This window comes from Cricetulus griseus, chromosome 4, assembly GCF_003668045.3.
Source record: "Cricetulus griseus strain 17A/GY chromosome 4, alternate assembly CriGri-PICRH-1.0, whole genome shotgun sequence".
In the NCBI taxonomy this organism is placed as follows: Eukaryota; Metazoa; Chordata; class Mammalia; order Rodentia; family Cricetidae; genus Cricetulus; species Cricetulus griseus.
Window position 1 is genome coordinate 20,976,572 of NC_048597.1, and position 23,700 is coordinate 21,000,271.

At 35.2% G+C, this 23,700-nt stretch overlaps 1 protein-coding gene across 6 annotated transcripts in view; it reads left to right on the forward strand.

Moving 5' to 3' along the window:
* The window catches only part of Robo2 (roundabout guidance receptor 2), a 482,486-nt gene that overhangs the window by 390,741 nt on the left and 68,045 nt on the right, over positions 1-23,700 (forward strand). For all 6 annotated transcript variants that reach the window (XM_027412411.2, XM_027412408.2, XM_027412409.2 and 3 more), the window contains 7 exons: positions 562-733; positions 4,106-4,311; positions 9,735-9,816; positions 10,213-10,375; positions 12,270-12,436; positions 15,488-15,609; positions 20,929-21,160. In XM_027412411.2, the coding sequence (XP_027268212.1) occupies positions 562-733; positions 4,106-4,311; positions 9,735-9,816; positions 10,213-10,375; positions 12,270-12,436; positions 15,488-15,609; positions 20,929-21,160 (1,144 nt within the window). The remainder of the gene's footprint in view (positions 1-561; positions 734-4,105; positions 4,312-9,734; positions 9,817-10,212; positions 10,376-12,269; positions 12,437-15,487; positions 15,610-20,928; positions 21,161-23,700) is intronic.

Genomic DNA, 23,700 nt, shown 5'->3' on the forward strand with positions numbered 1-23,700 from the left:
ATCTATTTTCCTACTTAGCATTGTAGTCAACATCCTAACAGTGCCTATGAACTAGGTCATAGGAATAATTTTTTGCCTGCTTATTTTAAAGACATGGAAACTAAATTTCAAAGCTAAAATATATAGCTAACAAACATCACAGAGTAATAATTGATATATAGTTATATTAATGCCCCTAATTTTGTCAATATTTTGCAGATCTCTGTGTTGAAACATGATACTGTGGACTGAAAAACTGTTAGAAATACATCCAAATTTGAATTTAAATTTAAAAGTTCTTAATTTTAAGTAGTACAGATGTGTGTTCCTCCAGTTAGCACATGCTGACCTGTAGCTCACAGACTAAGTCTAGGGGAATATTTCCCAGTCACTTCCAATGTGGTGCATATAGCCATTTCAATTCCATGTGTTTTTTTTTTTTTTTTTAATTCTATAGGTTGGATTTTTTCCAACCGTATTCCCATAGTGGTTATAGTTGTTATTAATGTAATTTTCCTTGTGGAGGGAAAAACACTGAAGAGACTGTTTTATTGTTTTGTTTTGTTTTGTTTTCCCCCACAGAACCTACTTTTCCCAAACCAACCTCAGCAACCCAGTAGTCGGTGTTCAGTGTCTCCCACCGGGGACCTCACCATCACCAACATCCAGCGTTCAGATGCTGGGTACTACATCTGCCAGGCCTTAACTGTGGCAGGAAGCATCTTAGCTAAAGCACAGTTAGAGGTCACCGATGGTAAGAATTCATCACTTGAGTTTTCTCATGAAAATAGTGAGTTTTATTTCAATCTGCACATTAGGTTTGGGGAGAGTTTTGATTCATTGAATCATTTGCATCAATGCCAATGTAATACCTTTGCCTAAGTAAATATTCATAAGTAATATTGCATTTGCTTAAGTATTTGTTAATAGTCTCTAATTCTCTCTAATTTCATACCACCCCTTCCCCCACAAAGTAGAACCTCAAAGACAGCTATTTATATCATTAATAACTTTAATTTTAAAGAAATGATAGGATTCATTGTGTTAACAAATGTAATCTGTATGTTTGTATTGAATGTTTTCCTGGCATGACTGCTTCTATTGGATATTAATGCTTTTATATGACTAGAGGAGTAGGAAGTAGCATCTTCAAATATCATCAGTGAAACAGAAATGAGATTTTAGTTAACTAATCACATTATGACATTCTTCCAACTGTAATTATCCATTCACTAAGCTAAATTAATTAAATACATTCTGAAGTAGTGCTGAATGCTAAAATCATCACTTTTTTTTTTTTACCTGCACATATGTACTTTGGATTTTCATTTCTAATAAAAGTTGAAAAGGGTCTGAGTTTTTCACCAGTAGTTTATTTATTTCACTTGACAGCTTGGGGTATTTAGACAATGCATGAGCTATGAGCAGGAATTTCCCACTCCCTGTCTTTGATGTCTTAAATTAAAAATTATTCAATTTTGTTTTATTTTTATGAGTTTCTGCATTTTTCCTTCTTCATGGTAGTTTTGAGATACAGGGTCTTCACTCAGCATATTCTCAGGTTTTTCTACTTTTTACTGGTGAAATTGGCTGTTCTTTCCTATGTTCAAATTTCACAACATATTAAAAAGCCACTTAAAATGACTAGAAGTACCACATCTTTTAATAGCTGCCTATTATAAGCCTCAGTTTTGCACTGTCAGAAATGGCGCATGGCTGGGCAGCACAGACAGACACTGTGTAGGGTGGTAATATGAGGCCCTGGGCTGCACCTACTGATTCTGGGGAGAATTCCTGCTATGTACCTGAAGGGGAAGCCAAGGTCAAGGGTCACAATGATGAGCAAGGCTTTCTTAGATGGCTAATCTTTGATCCTTAGGGCCTCCATAATTCTTTAGCAGAATAAGTTAATGATTTTTAAAATTCTCATGTTTTGTACCAGTGAAAATGCAACGTCTAGACACATACATTTGGAAAATAAAATACTTGGGCCCAAGTATTCAATATATTCCTATTTTAAATGTATATTAAGTATATTTATATCTTTAAAAATATCATTAGCTTACAGAAAGTTAATTTCTTCCTTGATTCTCCAACTTGTTTTCCTCAAAGTTAAAAAAAAAATTTCAATGAGTACCCTACAGGTAGAGCCAGTAACATTTAAAAGACCTATATAAATAAAACATATTTTACACCTGTTGTTGACAATAAATGCCACAGTGTGGTCTTATCTGAATGTTTTTTAAAGGATTTATAACATCTAGTTACAGAGGCCACAGAGTTGTTCACAGATCAGTGAAAACCCTAAATGTTCATTTAACCTCTGACTTCAGTGTCAGGGAAAAGCTGTGGTCATCTTCAAGACATAACATCCCTGAAGCTGGAATTCCTTCTAGCCAGGAGAGTTTCAATTACCTTATTGATTGGAGTCATTCAAAGGCAATGAACTACTTATTTAGGCAGTGAAACAAAGGCATGAAGTGGGGATTGGTGGTAAATTCTAATTATCTGACCTTTAGTTGTGTCTAATGATGTCAGAGGTAGGGCAATAAAAGAAGGTTATAAGAAATTACTAGAATTCTGTGTAGCTATTTAACTTGAAACAGATATGACACAAAATTTAAAATTTGATAAATACATTTTAATTTTATAATGAAGACACATTTTCTCCCTCAATTATAAAATTATTTATAATGTTCTATGGTTCCAATTTAACTTGAAAACCCAAACCCTTAAGCCTTTCCCTTAAGCTTTCATTTGTCCAACTATTGCCAGATTTGTAATTACTATAATGCTATAGGCTCTTATTCAATTATTTATTTACTTCTAAATATGAGAAAAGAATAACTAAAACAAGAGGTTGTAATTTTGGTTTGTGACAAGCAGATGTGGTTTCTTGTAAGATTTAGTAATTGGAATCATAGATTCAGGTTGCTCAGAACTCAGAGCATCTTCATATACAGGGACCTTAGTCCTGCTGTTAGTTAAATTACACTGTTTAGTTCTTATCAAATATTTGTTTATAGAGCACATTTACTATAATTTAAATAAGATACACTAGTGTGTCTGTGCATTCATTACATACAAATGTTTTCATATAATCTAGATATGCATGTGTGTTTACATATAAAATATAGAAAACTAAAGTATTCAAACTTCTAACAACTAAACAAAAGTGTGTGCTGTCTATCCTACTATAGATATTTCCTCTTTAAAAGTTAAATTTTTTATCTTGAGCATATCAGTTTGATTTTGGGATAATCTAATGAATTTTTAAAGAAACACTGTATTCAACTAATTTTGTTTTTCTAACAACCATTTCCACAGTGTCAGACATTGTTTTTAAATCACTTAAGATGTTTCCTAAAACAATAAATATTCTGATATAGAATGTTGTTCCATAAGCAAAATGCACACTGTGCTAAAACTTTGTGAAATTATGCTGAACGTCAATACTGATTGTGAGTAAAAAATTTAATTTAGTCATGACATGTATTCTAGTTGACTAGTTCATTCTTATCTGTGTGTACCTATTCAATAAACTGGTTCAAATGACATGACTATACTTTAAAGACTAAATGTCATGATTTTGTATGTAAATTATTTAATGTTTGATGTTTTACCATGCACAAAAACACATCAGCCTATGTAAACCTAGCTTTTGGTATCTGCTACTATTAGCCACATGTATTTATAACAAAAAGCAAAGATGGAGGTTAGTGTTACATTTGATATGTCACAAAGCTTTTTTTTAAGTACATGTCTATGAATAATAAATGAACAAATAACAATTGACAGCTAGAAGCGATGCATATTTTTATTTTAATTTCAGTATGACTAAGCTCTTCAGTACAATTCAAACTTTCTAAAATGTCAAAATTTATCCTTAAATTATTTTAATTATAATGAATGAACAGTAAGTTAAGACAATAATATGGTCTTATTGCAGTATATATAGATGTATGTTCAATGTATATAGGTGGAAAATAGACATTGAAAAGGCAAAGTACATTATAAGTAATAGTAAAATGATTTGGGTGTTTCCTATTACTATTCAGTGTCAATATATCAAGACAACTGAGTGTCAACGAATTCTATATTTCCTTAACATGTATTTACCTTTTAGTTTTGACAGATAGACCTCCACCCATAATTCTGCAAGGACCAATAAACCAAACACTTGCAGTAGATGGAACAGCATTACTGAAATGTAAAGCCACGGGAGACCCTCTTCCTGTAATCAGCTGGCTAAAGGAAGGCTTTACTTTTTTGGGTAGAGATCCAAGAGCAACAATCCAAGAACAAGGAACACTACAGATTAAGAATTTACGGGTACGTAGGATTTGGCTTGTTGCTGACTCTTCATCCTATCAACAGTGGTGCTCTAAAGAAAACTTGCAGAGTGTACTGAAAAAAATTCTAACTTCTCAGCATGATTGCTGTACATTTTATGATAGGTCATGTTATTTCTTGGCTTAAAAATGATGAATTCCCTTCAAATTATCGGGTAGACTATCATTGTCATTTTGCTACTCACAGTCTCACATTACACCTAAAATCCTTTTGTGTGTGCATCCATACGCATGCCATCAGTGAAATTAATTTTTAACATCACTTTAATACTTGTTGTGTATGTGTGTTTGAATGTGTGCATGTGTCTATATGTGCACTTAGAAGTTAGAGGACAACCTCATGTCTTTTTCAAAACTCGTCTACCATGCTATTCCTTTGGTTCGAGAATGTGGAGAATGGACAGTCTCCCTTGGGACTTGATCTTAGTTAGTAGAAAAGAGTGCCAGCTAACCACTAATCTCAATGCTGGGTTCACAGATTCACAGCACCATTTTAAAATTTTTGTTTTGGTTTTTGAGACAGGGTTTCTCTGTGTAGCTTTGGAGCCTGTCCTGGTGCTCACACTGTAGACCAGACAGGTCTCAAACCCACAGAGATCCACCTGCTTCTGCCTCTTGAGTGCTGGGATTTAAAGGCATGTGCCATCACCACTCTACCTCATTTCTAGATTTTAAAGTGAGTTTGGGAATACAACTCAGGTATTAATGCCTGAAAAGCAAGCATTTACTGACTCAGCTCTCTTTCCAGTATTGGGACTACAAATCTTGAACAGAAAGTTTTGGATAGTAGCAGGCAAGATAACTCATTTGACAATAAGTAATGCTGGTAATTTTACTCTCACTATGAAGGAAGACTTTGGGGTTATATGGATAAACTGGCTCAGCCAATAATTTCATGAAAGAAATAAAAGAATGAGGCTGTATTCATGTTTGGATAGTTGAAAAAAAGCCCTTAGTTTTGATTTAGGTTGCTACAAATTTGACATTTATACCTCTAGATGAGAACAAGTCCCTGCTGTTTTAACTGAATGCACATGAAAAACAATGACTGTTCTTCAAAGTGAGATAAGTTGGATCTATATCAAAGGTGACCAAAAACAGCCTGTGATTCTGAATGTTGTATTAATTCACTACTAATGTTTAACAGCATTTTAGTGAAAACAGTAGTTTAAAGCAATACATAGTTATTTTCTCACAGTTTCTGTTAAAAAATTGAATCAAAAAATGGCATGACTTAGCTAGGACTTCTCCGACATGGACTACAGTGCTGTGATTAACTGTCAGTTAGGGTTGGGGGCTTGCCAGAATACCAAGGGAAGGTTGATTTATTTCCAAGCAATGTGGGGTGATTGTTGCTTTCCAAGAGTTGCTTGTGACATGAATAGATTAACTATCCACCTTCTTCTGAGTGGTAGCCTCCAGGCTCTCGCTATTCTGGTCTTCTTAATATGACTGCTTATATCCTCATCATCAGCCTGAAAGCTGCCTAGGAAAGAGAGCATTTCCTTTTCATGGCACTAAAGCTCAGACATGATATCTGTAACCTTTGGGTATGCTACTGACCTGAAACCAGTCTAAAGTCTCATCTCCACATCAGTGGAGGGAGTGAAAGTGAAAACCTGGGAACTCTTATTATGAGGGTTACCTGTTCCCTGCCAGCATAGCTCACTCACTGAATTATGTATAGTAAAGCTACCTGCACTGTCACAGCAGATATGGGAGTAGAACAACATTTAAAAAATAATTACAGGCCTGATGATGGAAGCCAGAGAAGTGAGACAGGTAATATGATAATATATAAAAATATTGGTAATTTTTTAGTGGAAAAACAATCAGCAAAATTTGGCACTTGGACAGGAACTGGAAATCAAGAAAAAAACCAAAACAAACAAACAAAAAAACTAAAACAGATCCAGCAAGTGAGATGACTCAGTGGGCAAAAACATCTGCCACCATGCCTAATGACCTGAGTTCAATCCCTAAGATCCACACAGAGAAAGGAGAGCAGAGAACTGAAGCTTGCAAGATTCCTATGACCAGTTAACAAGAACTTTGGCACACATATAGCATTTACATAAAATAGATAGATGACAGATGATAGATAGATAGATAGATAGATAGATAGATAGATAGATAGATAGATAGAATGAAGATATTACAAATTAGCTGAATCTTGAAATGTTCAGCTGATGGAAGTAGAAGCAGATACCCACAGCTAAACACTGAAATGAACTGGAATCCAGTTTCAGAGAAGTGGTGGTGAACAAAGTGGACAACACCAAGCTGGTGAAACCCACAGAAACAGCTGACCTGAGCAAATGGGAGCTCTTGGCCCCCAGACTGATCACTGGGAAACCAGCAAGGGACTGATCCAGACCCCATGAATGTGGGTGTCAGTGAGGAGGCCTCGTAAATCTATGGGGCCTCTTGTAGATCAGTACCTATCCCTAGCATAGGAATAGACTTTGGAAGCCCATTTCACATAGAGAGATACTCCCTCAGCCTAGACACACAGGGGAAGGCCTAGGCCCTCTCCCAAAGGATATGACAGACTCTGAAGTCCCCCCATGGAAGGCCTCACTCTCCCTGGGGAACAGAAATGGTATGGGATATATAGGGTGTTAGTGGGGGACAGAGGAGGAGGGGAGGGAGAGGGAACTGGGATTGACATGTAAAACAATAGTGTTTCTAATTTAAATAAAAAATGGAGAAAAACATAATAAAATTATATATAACAAAACAAAAAGAATTTCATGTTCAGAAGCCAGGGCAAATGGTAAAATGTTTTGCTGTACATTTTCAAGTGAAGATGTTTCTTTTCTTAGGATGCAATATATTTACAATTACACATCTATATGGCAATTTATCAGTGTACTATACATATATTTGCAAAATGCAAGACTAATCATAAACTTTAATGAATTTATATAGAATCTTAACTTTATTAACAACAAATTTATTATTCCTTAAAATCTTTTTCCTCCCTCACACATACACACACACACACACATAGACAAATTTAAATCTAGGTTCCACATATGAGAGAAAACATGGAGTAATTTTCTGAATCTAGCTTATTTTGCTTAACACAAGGATTTTAATGATTTTAAAGAGGCTGTCATTTCTTCTATGTATGTTTTTGTCACATTTATTAAAGATTAGGTGGCTGTAGTTGTGTAGGTGAAAAATATTGCCAAGTTCTGTCAAAGAAAAATAAATTAACATGGACTCTTTTTAAATATATTTTTAATTCTTCATGAATTAGCTAACTTTCTTTGAACAAAGTAAAAGTCATTAAAAATCAATAACAGCTCTCCTTGCATAAACATTTTAACCTCATCCTGAGATAAAGGCAGACTTGGGTCATGAAGGTTAACGCCTTTTCACTGTATTGTTGCATTAAAGGACGTGTGTGCGTGGACAGTCCAGATGCCTAGGAATGTTAGAGAGAAGTAATTAAAGGTAGATTCTTGATGATGTCAAACAAGCTTTGACTCCTTGCACAGGTCTTTAAGTAGTGTCTCTGAGATGCCATCCCTAGGAGGCTTGTTTGTAGCTAACTGCCCAAGGGAAAAAGGGGTGACAGAGTGTGCTAACCTATTTATTTCCTTTTAAAGAAATTGGTCAAGGATGAAAGGATAACGAGAGAAAGAAAGTGAAGCACTCTTGATCAGAAATGTCCCATCTAAAAGTTAAAGCACAAAGAATGAACATGGTGATGGTGATCATAGCAACACAAAAGTGAGACTGAGAAGCTATTTGGGCTTTTGATCGGTTCCAAATTGAGCACATTGTTCTTTTTCTGTACAATGGATGCTGTTAAAGGAGGATTAAGATAGGCATTACCACTTCACTGGTGTAGTCGAGAGGTTTCCTATAGGTCAGATCCTTTGTGTCTCGTGATTTCTTTTTCAGTGCATAAGGCAAGGGAACAAAATAACATGATGGATGCTAAGTTCTCCGAGTCCAGCTAATTGGTATCTGAATCTGTATCTTTTGAGAAGTTGAATATTCCAATACTCATTAAAACCTACCTACCACAGCTAATGTCAGGCTCATATCTCCACACAATGACAAGGGGATGCAGTTAAGATACATTACCTACATACTCTTCTTTTTACAGAGAATAACAAGTGCTACATTTTAGTTCAACAGCTATAATAAAATGCAAATTCTTTTACACATTCACAGTCCATATTCAAATGAACATCCCATTAAAATCCAACTTCAGCTCATTATATTTAGCTTGTGAGTGATGCTTCTTAAATGCAAAGATTCCTAATGACTATAATGCACTTGCAGCCACATTTGAAAGGATGGCTTATTCCACAATGGCTACTCCCATCATCCCCGCAAGAGAAAAGACAATTGTACAGAGATAATATAGAAAAGAGTGACAGGCTAGAGCAATTTCAAACTTTAGTTAAATACATAGTGACATTAAAGTAAGTTAAAATGGTAACATGGCAGTAACTTCATATACTAATGATTTATCTGAGTATCAATAATGACTCTGAGTCATGGTTTGAACCTGAAGGAGTAATATTCTATATTTTCCCACATTGAACGAACAGACTAATGCTCATCATAGAACTTAATGAGTCTTATGTTTTATTGATCTTACTGATCTTCGGGGCTTTTCATCAAGATTTTCTTTTCTTTTTTTTTTTTTTTTTTTACTTCTTCATTTGTAAAAGGCAACTTTCAATCATATTTTCAACAATTCTGAAGGTCCTTGGTCATTCTCCAATGAGCAAAAAAGACATTTAAATGCTCAATGAATTTGGATATTTTAAATGTGTTTAAAGAAGGATCTGCATATTCGGTTCTGGTTGTGATTATTTCAAAATGACAAGGTTCCAAAGACATTTTTTCCTTTAGTTTTTTGTTTGTTTGTTTGTTTGTTTTGATATTATTCCACTTAACTACCTGATACTACACTGATGGCATTTACTAATAAGTAGAGAATGCATTCTTTAAATTAAAAAAGAACTCTTTGAACATTTGGCTTCTCAGAGGTGTGGGTTTGTCATTATCTATTTAGACCCTAGGTACTTTTATCTATTTGAAATATAGTTTCTTTGAAAAAGAAAAGCATTTATGAGGCATTGCATTCATGCAGCATTCTACATGAACTCTAACTTGGCTTGCTTATCTCTGATACTGCCACAATGAAATCTCAGGAGAAAATGAAGGTAAAAGGCAAATATTACAGTAGAGACAGGGATTCTTAATAACTTTATCAGACAAACAAAAGATTGCTTGAATGCCACACACACACACACACACACACACACACACACACACACACACACACACACACACGATTGACTCTAGTACTTGATTAAGACTGAGTGATTACAAGTTGATGACAATTGGATTCTTTCTTTTCATGTGTGCTAGATTTCTGATACTGGTACTTATACTTGTGTGGCTACAAGTTCAAGTGGGGAGACTTCCTGGAGTGCAGTGCTGGATGTAACAGGTGAGTTTCTAATGAGAGTCATATTTAAATGTATTGTAGTGGTGGATCAAGATTTTACATGCATTGGACGTAAATCTAACTTGTCACATCCAATGTCAATTTTGAATTCGAACATTAGTTGGCCCGTAGCATGGCATCTGGGGAACTTCATGCACTTGTAACTCATAACCTTGTTGTTTGCTTTCTTCTGAAATGCAAGTGATCACACTGATTATGCATGAAAGGGAAGACTATATTTATTAGCATGTTGGAAAACCAGCTAATAGCTTGCAACCATCTGATTTATGAAGATGAATTGCACGCTGTCAAGTCAATATCTTTAATGTTTTTTTTTTTCAAGCACTAATTTCTGCTTACAAAATCAGGAATGAGGTTTACTCTGTCTGTCCTCTGCAGAATCTGGAGCCACAATCAGTAAAAGTTATGATATAAATGACCTGCCGGGGCCACCGTCCAAACCACAGGTCACTGATGTTACTAAGAACAGTGTTACCTTATCCTGGCAACCAGGTACACCTGGAGTTCTTCCAGCAAGTGCATATATCATTGAGGCTTTCAGGTATGAGGCCATTCCTCTTTTATTTCTCCATTGGACTTTTGCCCTAGTTACCATGTCTCCAATTTCAACTGAGCAACTCTGATTGATGCCTTACGTGAAGGACAAGTTCATGTGCTTTAAGAATTTCTACTTATCTTTGACTTCATTCAAAATCAAACACAAAATTTCATTTATCAGTTAATAACAAGATTAAAAAATAGAATTCATTGTCTATTCCTACATCCTCTAAGGGGATATTTTGTAACATAATTGCTCCGTATTTTTTTCACCTGACCATTGTCGATACATACCATCAATAACACATTTCCTTTACCTGTACTCTATACATTATCTCTCCTGCTTTTGAATTCTCTCAGACACCATCTAGTGTTTTAAGTTTTTCCATACACATACCTACCTACCTACCTACATACATACATACATACATACATAGATATCTACATGTATATTAGAGGATACTTGAGAGAGAAATGTAGCTATTTTTTCTTAGTTTGATCACCTTTCTAAATAATATACATTCCAGATCCATACATTTACTGGTAATGTCATAATTTCATTTTTCTTTATAGCTGAGTAAAACTCCATATATATAAGTATGATATAAGGACATTATATCTAGACAGAACACATCATAACTAGACATATATACTTATATACAGTCTATATTGACACATTTGGCTTGGGACTATTATTCTAATAATTAGATCATAAATATAAATATAAAATAATTCCAATAATCATATGCTATCTTCTTGAATAAATCTATTGGCTATGTTTGCAAGAAAATTGAAAACTAAAGTTAAGAGATCAATTCCATGTGCTACTACTTATTGAATGAAAAGACATCTCAATGTGTTACATGAAATAGTTGTCCTGACTATAGAGGTATGATTGATAAATCACTACATTTTATTTCATTGTTTGGTTTAAACTTGATGAAGTGCAAATAGAAAAATGTACATACTGTATTTTTCAGTTTCACTGTGCCTTTGTTTGATGTTGCACAGTTTGAAAGACAGCCATTGCCCTTTATCCATATCAGGACACTTCCTGTGTTAAGCTTTTCTGTTCCACTTTTAAATTAATAATAGATACATATTTTCAAGCTGTAATTTTCATTACTTTTTATGTTTAATTTTTAAGGATATTGTTTGATTCTACAAAAAATAAGACCAAAAAATCTCATTTTCTTACTAATTTTTAGCAAAATTGCATTTGACCATAAGTATGGTGTCGTAAAATGACATCCATTTGTAGCTAGTTGCAGAAGCGTCCATACACAAAATCTGATACTTCACCATTTAGAGATGACAGCTCACAATACTGTGTAATGTTCAATTTTATTTAAAAATGTAACCAGGGGAAAATATTCATGACATGCTTCCTTTCTTCTTTTACAGATATGTAGTTTTAGAAGGCTCTATTATAAAATTGCATGTGGAATTGATGCAAAAGAAAACACAGCTTGTTACAGGAAAATATATTGGCATAAATTACTCTGTAGCCCATTTATTCTTTCTACAGGTTAATTCTTTGCAAGGTATATACATATGCATTCATGAGGACCATATTTATTGTATAAACTTGATGTTGTGATTTTGGCCTCTGTTCCTTTTTACAGGTATTCATTCAGTGGGCTGCTGTGCATTTAGCAAAGGGCTGTCACATCTTCTGGGCTGAGTTTAATTTTGTTGTGCATGGCACTCCGTGAAGCGGGCTCGGCTTTGTTGTTGAATAAAATGAATCCATCCAAATGTTTCATTATTGGGCTGGACACTTCAAGTGTTGTGTGTGTATGTGTGTGTGTATGCTTAATTTTCAGCCATTGACCTTTGTCATTGACACGCAATTCCATATTGAATAGTGTTTAAATCAGTTTCTGTTCCTTTTTCAGCCAGTCCGTGAGCAATAGCTGGCAGACAGTGGCAAACCATGTTAAGACAACTCTCTATACTGTGAGAGGGCTGAGGCCCAATACAATCTACTTGTTCATGGTCAGAGCGATCAACCCCCAAGGTCTCAGTGACCCAAGCCCTATGTCGGATCCTGTACGGACACAAGGTAACTTCCGTAGCTGTTAAAAATGAGGGCATTGGGATGGGGTATCAGTGTAAAACGATGGAGACTGCATGAGCAAAGTGAGAAAGTGGACATGTTGATTGTACAAGATTCTCTGGGTTTTGTCCCTGAAAGAAACTGTTTTCAAAGCACCTTGCTATGAAATATCTTTTCAGAGCTCTTAGGGTCCATGTACGTAAACCAAACCCATGGATGCATGTGTAGTAAATGAGAGTCCCTGAATTAAGAAGAACAAATTCTCCTTCTCTATTATACAGCAGAAAAACTAATAAACCCTTTAAAAACAGATGCCCAAACAATAGTGTCAGAATTATTTTTTCCTGTTTCTGGGATTTTTTTGCCTTTTTTTCCCCGGGAATATAGCTTTCGCAGTGTCGATTTTGAGTAGGAATATCAGTGACCCCAAATCTAGTAGACACATGCTTTTAGGCTTTGAGTCCAAAGATGGGGGTTACTCAGGGCCCCGAGTTAAATTAGCATGCTTTCTATGTGGTATGGTGCCAATATTTAACAACCAACCCCATATTGTTTTCCTAGTCAGTTATTTCAAGGAGGTATTTATTTCAGAAAAGAAAAAAAATAAACCTTTCTTCTTGGCAGGTGATTTTTCTGGCTAGCATATCACCAGGTCTCCTATAATATTAAAAGGATTCATTTCAAAGTGTATGTTTTCCTCTCCTTTTTTGTACACTGTCCGTTGCTACTGAGAAGCCACTAAAGCACAGGTGTAATAGAGAATGCTATATTGTCCCTTCCCATCCTACTAGTAAGAGAAGAAGTTAGTACAATAGAAAATGGGGACTCTATTGTTTGTTACAGGGTTCTTGAGAGGGTTAATTATTTCTTATTTGTAAGAGCTTTTGAACAAGATATAATTCAAAGTAGTATTTTTATGCTATGAAAAGCACCATGCAGCCATAAAATATTATTATAATTATAATGTAGTTCAGGGGTAGTGACTAGCATGCCATTATCACAGAGAAGGGTGCGGTAAAGGAATGAAGTCAAATAAAGTCACCACGGGATGGCAACGTGGCTGACATGATGACAGTTGAGGGAGGAGGGGATGATACTTTGCTTTTGTTCTCTCCACCATAGTGTGCTTAATTTTCCATGATGATGAAGGGTATGTAGGTAAAGAACCCGTCTCCAGAGAGAGAAAAAGCACAACAAAGACAATGAAGACCTGAAAGTAGTTACATTTTACCTCATCCCTATGCAGCTGCTTTTAATGTGTCTGGGTTGAATGAGTAAATTAAATGACTGATTGTGAAACTGAAGAGATGTGCGATATTTTTGAAGTCAAGAAATTTTAGAATGTGTATCAGCTCCACCTATGTGGCTAGCGGTCATTGTGCATGCAGATGCAGTTTGAGGTGGAGAAAAAACAAGGTTGGGGATCCTCTGGTATGACGGAGGGCAGCACACACTCATCTTCAGTAACCCGGGCCAGTCACTAAATCTTGACTCAGAGTAAAACTCTCAGTGAAAAGGTCAACAAAGATTAATGAAGTTTTTTTTTTTTTTATTTTTTGTGATCTGACTTGTTCAAGCTGAGAAACTTCAAAGAACTAAAGACCTATATTTTCTTAACAGATACTTAATAGGAAAACCCATGTTTTGTGTCTTGAATGTCAGACTCATTTTTGATGTCACATATTCAGCTGTTTGGCAATCTGCAAAGCACTCCTTTTCAAAGAACACATTGGCTTTTGAGGTCTGAGTTTTCAAAGGCTTTAATGATCATGTACTTTGAAAATCATTTACTTCATTAAACCTCCTAAATACTTTTAGGCAAATATCACAGTAGACCATACATATATCAGCAAAGGTTAATAGTATTCAGAAACTTACTGTTCTAAATCAATTCAAGTTTTACTCTGTTGTTTATGCTGAAGATGAAAAAAAGTGGAAATTAAATAAAACCACATTGCATAGTTATTAATTTCTTATGTTCCAGTGTAAGTTAGCATGCTCAACTTAAGTTATGTCTCACTCTTTTTCAAGAACATTGCACTGTAAACCAAGGAAAGGACAGAAGAAATTAAGAAAATAAACCATTTAGATTTGGACATCCTACTTTAAATCATATAGTTTTAAGAAAAACTTTACCTTGACATTGAAATGTGTTGGTTAAAGAGCTCTGTTTGCATGCGTGTAACATATAATGTTTGGGATCAAATTGATGGTTTTGAATGTATATAATTTTTAATTGTTCTCATAAAGGCTTTACAGTGTATATTTTATTATTGTTTGGAGTAATAGAACACTTTTTAAGTAAATGAGGTATAAGAAAACCATAATTTAAGAGTAAGTATGTGTCATTCAAGGGACCATTTCTTTCTCTTTTGTTCCACAAAAGAAGCTGTATGGCCTCTTTAGATGATGGAATTCTGACACAAATTGATAATTCGGGGAGCATTTTTACCAGTATTATAAGTTTTTCAATATTGTGAAATATTCACTTGTTTTATTCTCATTCTCACTCTGTGTTCCTTGAATGGTTGAATTCACTTCTTTGGGCTCTCATTTATCTCAGCCTATGACTCAAATGAATATAGGTCAAGGAATAGGAAAATACAACCTTCTGATCAGGACAGTAGATTGTAAAGAAAGACTCTAATGTTCAGTTTCAGATATGTTTTAAAACACAACTTAAAAATATTTCAGTACCCTACATCTATATAGAAACGATCATTCTAGACAAGTTATTAGGGCATAGACTCTAGCCAAACTCATAATCTAGTGATCTTCTAAACCAATAAATCTATATGGAGATGCAGAGTTACAAAGACTCTTTTGTAGATAGAAATTTTTGATATAGATAAACATAAGAAATATTCTATTCCATTATGGACTGTATATACACACATCCATTCATTTTTACATACATGTGTTTATATTTGTATGCCAGGTTGATTTATGTCATGAGACATTTTAATCCATCTGGCAGTTAGTTCTGCATGGGATCAAATGAACTGGAATTTAATAATAAATGTTGAAATTGGGAAATGGTTTTCTCCTTAACTACAGATATCAGCCCCCCAGCACAAGGAGTGGACCACAGACAAGTACAGAAAGAATTAGGAGATGTCATTGTTCGTCTCCATACTCCAGTTGTTCTGACGCCTACAACAGTTCAAGTCACATGGACAGTAAGTTTTCAGAGATTATATTCATATCTATGTGCAGCAACAAAATTTATTTGGAAGTTTTAAGGAAAAGTAAATAACTGCAAAACTAAGTTTAAAACATGATTTCAAATCAAGGTGTGATGAATGAAAACAAAGAAAATATTCAATAGATGAAAGTGTCTGAAGAGTATTAAGTACAAGTAAGTTGTAATAAACCTTCCCTATCCTTATTTCTAAGAGCTTTGTTGAACTGCAGTTAACATGACAAAATTGTAGGGGACACATGAATACTTTTAGCATGATGAGTGTTCTGAGATCATCACCAAAATCAAATTTTAGAATGGTAAAATCATCCCAGAATGAAACCCTGTGACTGTTAGTGACCATTCTCTTCTACACTCATCCTTACCCCTCTTCACCCAATAAATGCTACATTGCTACTGATTTGTGTCTGCTGGCATGTTGCTATGTAGAGAGAATCACAGAAATTATTTTGTATCTGTCTTCATTCTTCCCACACATTGTTGTTGAGTTGCACTCATGTTATAATAGGTATTAGTGCTCTATTCCTGCAGTGTACATATATAAAATCTGTTACATCTAACTTTTCCATGTGAAGTAGTCATAAATAGTATTTTGTTTGATGCACAACCCGTGTTCTCTTTTTATACCTTACTTGGTAAATCTTTGAAATGCTTCATTTTCTTGGCTACTATGAATAATGTCTCCACAACTATTTGTGGATAGTTTTTAATGTAGACATTTTCATTTAGCTTTGGCATATTCCTGAGGATTTTTGACCAATGTGTTAACTTGACACTTAACATTCTGTTGAACTTGCTGAATATTTTCTAAGTGTTTATATATTCTAGCTAGTAAAGTCATAGTGGACTGGTCACTTCCAAATCCTTTTCAGTTTTCTCACATTCATCAACACTTAACATTCTCTGTGTTTTAGGTTACACCATCCCAGTGGGTATGCACTGATGAATCATTATGATTCCAACTTTCTTTTGTTTAATTACTAGTTATGATATATTTACTGTTTGTATCAGTGGTCATTGTTTTGGATAAAGCTAAGTAAGTTTTAAAAACTAAACTGCTTTTTACCTCTTGGCATCCAGATCATTGCAGAGACACAATTCTATCTCACTTTATACCAACTTTCTTGATTAATCAGGTTTAAACCAAAAATATTTACTTTTATCATTTATTGAGTGAAATTATTTTAGATGTAAAACAAAATATGAAACAAATAGTTTGGAACCATTTCAATATTAATTACTTTTAACGAGTCCACTTGAAGCCAATGTTTTAGTACACAGTATATGCCAGACCCCTAATACCACTGTAGTGTCACAAACCCAGTTAAAACAGGTGACACACTGATAAATGCCATAAAATGTTACACACATCACAGAAGGTTTCAGTCACATAGGATATTAGGCCCTCAAATATCATTGCATTAGTTTAATATACATCTTGATTGGGAACTATGGAGGCAATATATCTTAAAAAAAGAAACATTAAAATAGTATTTAAACATTATTTAGTCAAGTGGCATTATTTTTTTTATAAAAGAACACTGTTTTAATTTAAGAAAAGTAAAGGAGAGAGAAAGACACCATGTGATAGGGTTCAAACAAAGAGGTTTCTTATTAGGGAAAGTGATCATTAAAAGGGTACGGGGGAGACCGGCCTTTGGAGACAAGAGAAAGGAAAGATGGGAAGAGAAAGGAACAGAGGGAGAAAGAGGGAAACATACAGAGAGAGGGAGAGAAGCATAGGTGGTAGGCAGGGCCTTTTTAAAGAGAGCATAGTGAATGTGCACAGGTGGTGTTCTTAGTGGCTGCATCTGAGGACGTATCATGTCAGAACCCCAAGGACAGGCCAGTACAGTTGTCTGAACTAACAAACACAAATATAGACAGGTGTATATATTGCTTAAATTATTACACTTAAAGGAGTTTAGCATCAGGTTGCTAGGGTGTGAGGACAAGAACACTAAAGTTCCTGTTTTATGCTAAGGCCACCAGATGTGGCTCACAATGACCTTCAGGTGGTAATCAAAAAATGTACATGACTTTTGCACTGGAAAAATCCATTCGCCTCCCAAACTATATCAAAGACTAGTGTTAATGCTAACTAATTAGTGGTGGCTATTTGATAAAATTGACCAGTGATATGAGGGTAGATGAAAATGATTTTAAAAATTGTTCTACAGAGGAGGTAGCAATAAATTACTTGCTTTGAAAAAAACATGAAGATTTTAGGGTGGTGGTGTTGTGGTTCAAAGAAAGAAAGATTTAGAAACACTTTGTTTAGCACCATGACACTTGGCCTACAACAAGTGCTTTTGCAAAGTTGATTTTCAGAACCCCACTAAAACAAATACAGCCTTTAGCAGTTGGCTCAGCAAAGAAAATTCTTTAGTATTTCATTTTCAGGTGGAGGATTTTGTTTTCCCTTTTTGATGAAGCTGTATGCAGTGAACATAGCCTTTGTCAGATCATTAAAAAAATGCAGGTTTGAAAACAACCTATTTCTTCTTCCTTAGTATGCCTTTTTTTTTCCTGACAAAGTTTACCCAGCAATGCTCATCTCCACAGATTACAGGGTGCATTCACTTAAACTCATGATTTCACTGTTTTCTGCCCTTGTGGTATATGGTACCTGAGGAAAGTAAGCATTTATAAGCTCCGAAAGTTAAAAACAGCCTTTGATTAGAATAAATACTGGGAGAACACCCAACTTCCAACCTATTAATAAAATTAGTAACAAGCATAAGACATAACTTGGAAGCAATCATCTGTCAATATGAGCCAGATTGAGTGCTCTAGAGCCTCCACTCACTCAGTGACCATCAGATTTTAAAATCAACTTTCAGCATTTCCCTTCTTGCTTTCACCTCTAATAACTGTTTTCCTCCCTCTAAGCAGTGCCTCCCAACTGCACAAAATTAAGCTAAACTCTTGTTATTAAGTAGACCATTACTATCCACTGGTTGATGGCAGTGCTCACTGGAGTGAGAGAGCAATGCTGTGTAGTAAACATTAGCTTCATAGAGTACCTAAAACACTTAATTAATGAAATCCAAACATGGATAAAACCAATTTGCCCTGATTTACAGACTCCCTTCATCTCCAAACAGCTGCTTAATGTTCTTCTTAAAAACACAGCTTGCTTCTTTCAGTATTAACAAGCTATTATTGTGAGTTATGTCTTTCTTCCAGTATATAAATTCACTTAAAGGGAATACAGAGAAGTTTATAAAATGTAAGCTTAATGTTGTTTTAAGATACACAGTAAGGATTTTTTTTTTAACTCTGGCAGTTTTGATGAAAGGCAATTCTCTCTGGTTCTCATGAATTTAAATTTTCTTCCTTGGTTGCCTAATTTTATGTAAGAGCAACTTCTGCTTTCAAAAATTACATCAGTTTGTTACAAATACAAATTGGTACCATCGCTGAGCATTCTAAGGTCATGCATGAGGCTCCATGTCAGACCTGAGCTTAATATCTTCTTCATATAGCCTCATAAAAGTGTGACTCTAATTCCAGAGAATCTTTGGGGTTTAAAGCTGTCAAGTAAAAGAAGGAATTTCTAGTTTTTGAGACTCATCTATCAGCTAAAGATTTGCTTGTAAGAACACAATGCATTTTCAAGGCTTCTAACTAGGGCATGCTGAAGAGAAAACTATTCTTTTGTTCTATTTCAATTGTTCTGTTTAATTGAAGTTTTCCATTTTTTCTTTACAAAAACATTAATGTGATCTATTATTCATCAATTTGTTGCTTTTTCTCAAAAATATGTCATACAACAACTAAACAGTAAAGTTTAGAAATTAATATATAAAAGAAAACCCTTTTGTTTATAGCATGCTGATAATTGAATTTTAAGCCCTAGTAAAAACTCATATTCTTTTTTTATTTCTCCACCACTGTCTTGAAATGAGGTCATTTCATTTCTTGTTCACTAATCTTTACACTTTCAAAGTGAAATGGCTGGCTTTTGCTCCTGAGCATATGGCCACTAAGCTGTAGTATAGTGTATTGATTGGAGAAGCAGCTACAGTAGTTTATGTTCAAATCTTGCATTCATAGAGAAAGGTAAACCAGTGATATAATTCACTTTCTTGTTGTTGTTGTTGTTAAAACCTAGAAGACATTTCTCCCTGTAACTGAAGTAACCATAAAATCTCACAGCGAGCAGCAGTTGAGACAGCTTTTAAAATTCTTGTGCAAGTCCAAGTCAAAACAAATCCCAGCCTGGAGACAGGAATTGGGCACACAATCCCACCCCAAACCATGGGGTTATTGGCAATAGCTAGCAGCTGGCAAAGAGAGAGAAGAGAGAGCTTTCCATATGAGAGTATGTAGCCATTGATAATTTGACCAAGCTCTCGTAGAAGGCCATACATCTATTTGGGCACCACGAATTTGCTTTAGAGGATTTAAAATAAAGAGAAGATTTTAATATTTAAATTCAAAATGTCAGACTTCTATCACTATGGAGAGAGACAAGGAAGTTGTCAGACCAGTAGACTGGGAATGATTAGAGGAGGAAGAGGCTGTAGAAAAGATGCAATTTGAGTTAATTATGGTTAACGGGTAGAGGCATCATGTACTTCAAACATAATGGGGTCGTAAACTTAATCTCTCCTGTAACTTATCCAGAAACTGGGTGGAAGCATTCTTATCCTTTGTTCTGTCTCTTTAGTGACCTCCACGCTTCATTCAGATTTTCTGCCCTCTAACTCAGCCTCCTCTCCCATCTAGATTATTTTTTTTCATTTCAAGTAGGTCACAATCAGAGCCTTTTCTTTATGCTTATTTATTGTGCTAACTTCACAATTGTTTGAATAATTATTAACTAATACCTACCTTCCACATGGACTGCAAGAAGGATAAGGACCCATCTTTGCATTCTTGTCACCTCTCAGTAAGAACAACAACAAAGTTTCTAGATGAGAAGCTATTAATGAATTGATGTTAAAAAAAAGTCATACTACCTATGAAACCAGAAAGTGGGAATTGTTGAATGCATGAAAAGAGAAAGTAAATGGGAATTGAAACTTGATAAGCTTGGACCTTAGTAGATCGTGTATGGTTAGCTTAAATATTGCCAGATATTTTCAAATGAGGAAACGATTGGTCTACTCATCATTTAAGAGATTTTAAAATAACAGTGCATATTTGCCATTGAAGGAAATTATTAGAGGCAGGGAAATGAATGAGAAGGTCCTAGAATCATTCAAATGACCATGACAAGGGCAGAGATGGGCAAATTCCTCAGTGACAACGTCCCTATTTCCATCAGTCATCCTATGCTGTTTTTCAGGTGGACCGTCAACCCCAGTTTATTCAGGGATATAGAGTGATGTATCGTCAGACTTCTGGCCTACAAGCTTCAACTGCATGGCAGAATCTAGATGCCAAAGTCCCCACTGAGAGGAGTGCTGTCCTAGTGAATCTGAAAAAGGGGGTGACTTATGAAATTAAAGTCAGACCATATTTTAATGAGTTCCAAGGAATGGACAGTGAATCAAAAACGGTCCGTACTACTGAGGAAGGTCAGTAAAGGATTTTAGTGTAAACCAATCTTTTATTTAAGTCACTTTCTTTTATAGTTCCTGCTTGTGATAATTGGAAGACCAGAAAAAGATCAACTAAGAGTGAGTCTAGAGTGTATAAGTAAAATGATGGAAACACATGTGAGGGGGGGCGGGGCTTGGTGTTTGAGGTATATGAGTGTGTTTTGTGAGTCTGTCTGAGGTGTATGAGAGTGTGTGTATGAGAGAGAGAGGGGGGGTAGAGGGAGAGAAAGAGAGGGGACATATATCTGATGAAAAGACCAAAGGGAAATAAAAGGAAAAATATCAGAATCTAATCTTTTATTATACCTTGGAAATAAACCTTCTGTTTCAGGACATTTGAACTGATCTTATAATGTATTCCTGTATTTTAATGAGGATCTTGCTCATTTATGTTCAGAAGACATTCTGTAAGACACTCAAGTACACAGAACAGACATATTCGTGGTGACCACTGTTTAGGGATATAGCCAAGCTTGACATCTATCAGTCATTTTTCTTTGTACAAACTGTCAATCGGGGCAATGATTTCTCCTTTGGAAGGCCATTGATACACTTGCTATGGCCATCTTCTTAGAAGAGTTTCACTTCCTCACCCCATATTTAGAACACTGATACTTTAAAGTCAACCTATGGTGACACTGAGATGAATGTAGATTTTTAACCAGTCTTTACTTTCAGTAAATGAAAGGCTTTTAGTACATACTGCCCTCAGAGTAAAAAGATGAGAACACAAGTACACTCACACACACACACACACACCCAATTCAGCTTGTGGATGGAATTTGTGGACACATGTCCTATGAAAGTCTTTACCCAGAAAATGCTTTGTGTCAAAGGATACAAGAAACAGCCTTTTGGAAACACACTGCAAATACTAACAGGCAGATGTCCATGCTCAACCAGCTTTAGAGTCACACATTCCCTATAGTACAAAATAAAATCATTAACTTCTCATTGATTTGCCTTAAGATCCACCAACATGGAAAAAAGGGAATATACTTGAAACTATACTACTTTTTGGAAATACAAAAACAAGAAAAATACTAACATTATTAATAATTTTATACTCTATTAAACTTGTCCCACCAGTGAGTGAGTGGGGCAAGTAATTATAACTTAGAACAACTTTAAGCCTTGTTCCAAAAAATCAGTTTCAATGCAATGGACTTTTCTTGTGGATTAGACATTTGTCAGCATTTGCTCTACATTTATCTCTGTTCTGTATGGCCTGGTAAATGTAACAAATGGGCTCAGATGGACCAAGTCTGGGAGCAATGAGCAGCGATTTGCTTTCTTTCAAATCAGCAGAAGCTGAGGGAGCAGGCTTCGAGTTCTTGCCTAGCCAGCAACAAGGAGAAGGGAAAGCAGGCTTCCAAGGGCTGGTTTTCAGTGCAGTCAACTTACTTAATAACTGCAAGGCTGGTACACAAGTGGTCAGATTTATGTCATTGTGCCACATTCTGGAGTCATAGTGTCACACTGAGGGACAGTAAGGAGCAAACTGTATTAGCAGCTGTCTCTCTGGGTTTTATATATCAATGCAAATATGCCATACCAATGAAATAGGCCATGATAAATTTACTAAACTTGGGACATTTTCTTAAATAGCCTTTGATGTATTTTAGGATATTTCTAAGGAGTGTAAAGTGTGGTGTTATGAGGCATGTATAGTTTTACAGAAATCCTTTAATGATACACATTCTTTGTATTTAATCTCTAGGCAGATTTTTAGTGCTATACAAATGTTCCAATATTTCTCTTTCGACTATTGAGTTAAATTAAGAGGTTCGCTGAGAATGGCTAGGTTCTGCTCAATTAGTGTTTCCTAGCTCTGGGAATCCCTGAATGGGAGAGTCTGCAATCTAAATTCAGGAACGGCTCTCACTCATAGCTTCTCAGCATGGTTGTAATTAGTTATAGGAGAAACTATAAAGGGGGAGAATGACTCTCGGAAATCAAAAAAAAAAAAAAATCTCCATTTCACGTCTGACCCAACATGAGCCCATTTTCAATTTTATTAGTAGAGTTCTTACCCAGCCACATAAAATATGTTTTAAATCTTAAATTATGAGCCAGTTCTTAATAGTCAATTATTTTTCCCAGTATGGAAAGAAAAGCATTGTTTTTATTGGTGAGATTCATAATTGAATTTCTATTTTACTTAGTAAACATTATTTCAAACAATACAAAACAAACTTACTCCCTGTAGAAATAATGCTTGTTTGCATTTTAGGATATACCATCTGAGAATACTTTTGCTTCGAGTATTGTTATGTTTTCTTCTAGAAACACAGCCATTAGAAAGTATTAAAGATAAAATGTGCAGACTTCTAGAATCAAAGATTCTGGGTTTAAATTCTGACGTACTGTTTGACTTCAGTGTTACCTTACAATATGGCTTCTTGAGTCAAAACAGAGCTAAAAGGTGCTTCCTCTTCCTGTGGTCATTGGAAAGACTGGAAACTGGCCGCACACTGCTGAGCACAGAAAATATCCTTTTTGAGTGTAGTAGCTGT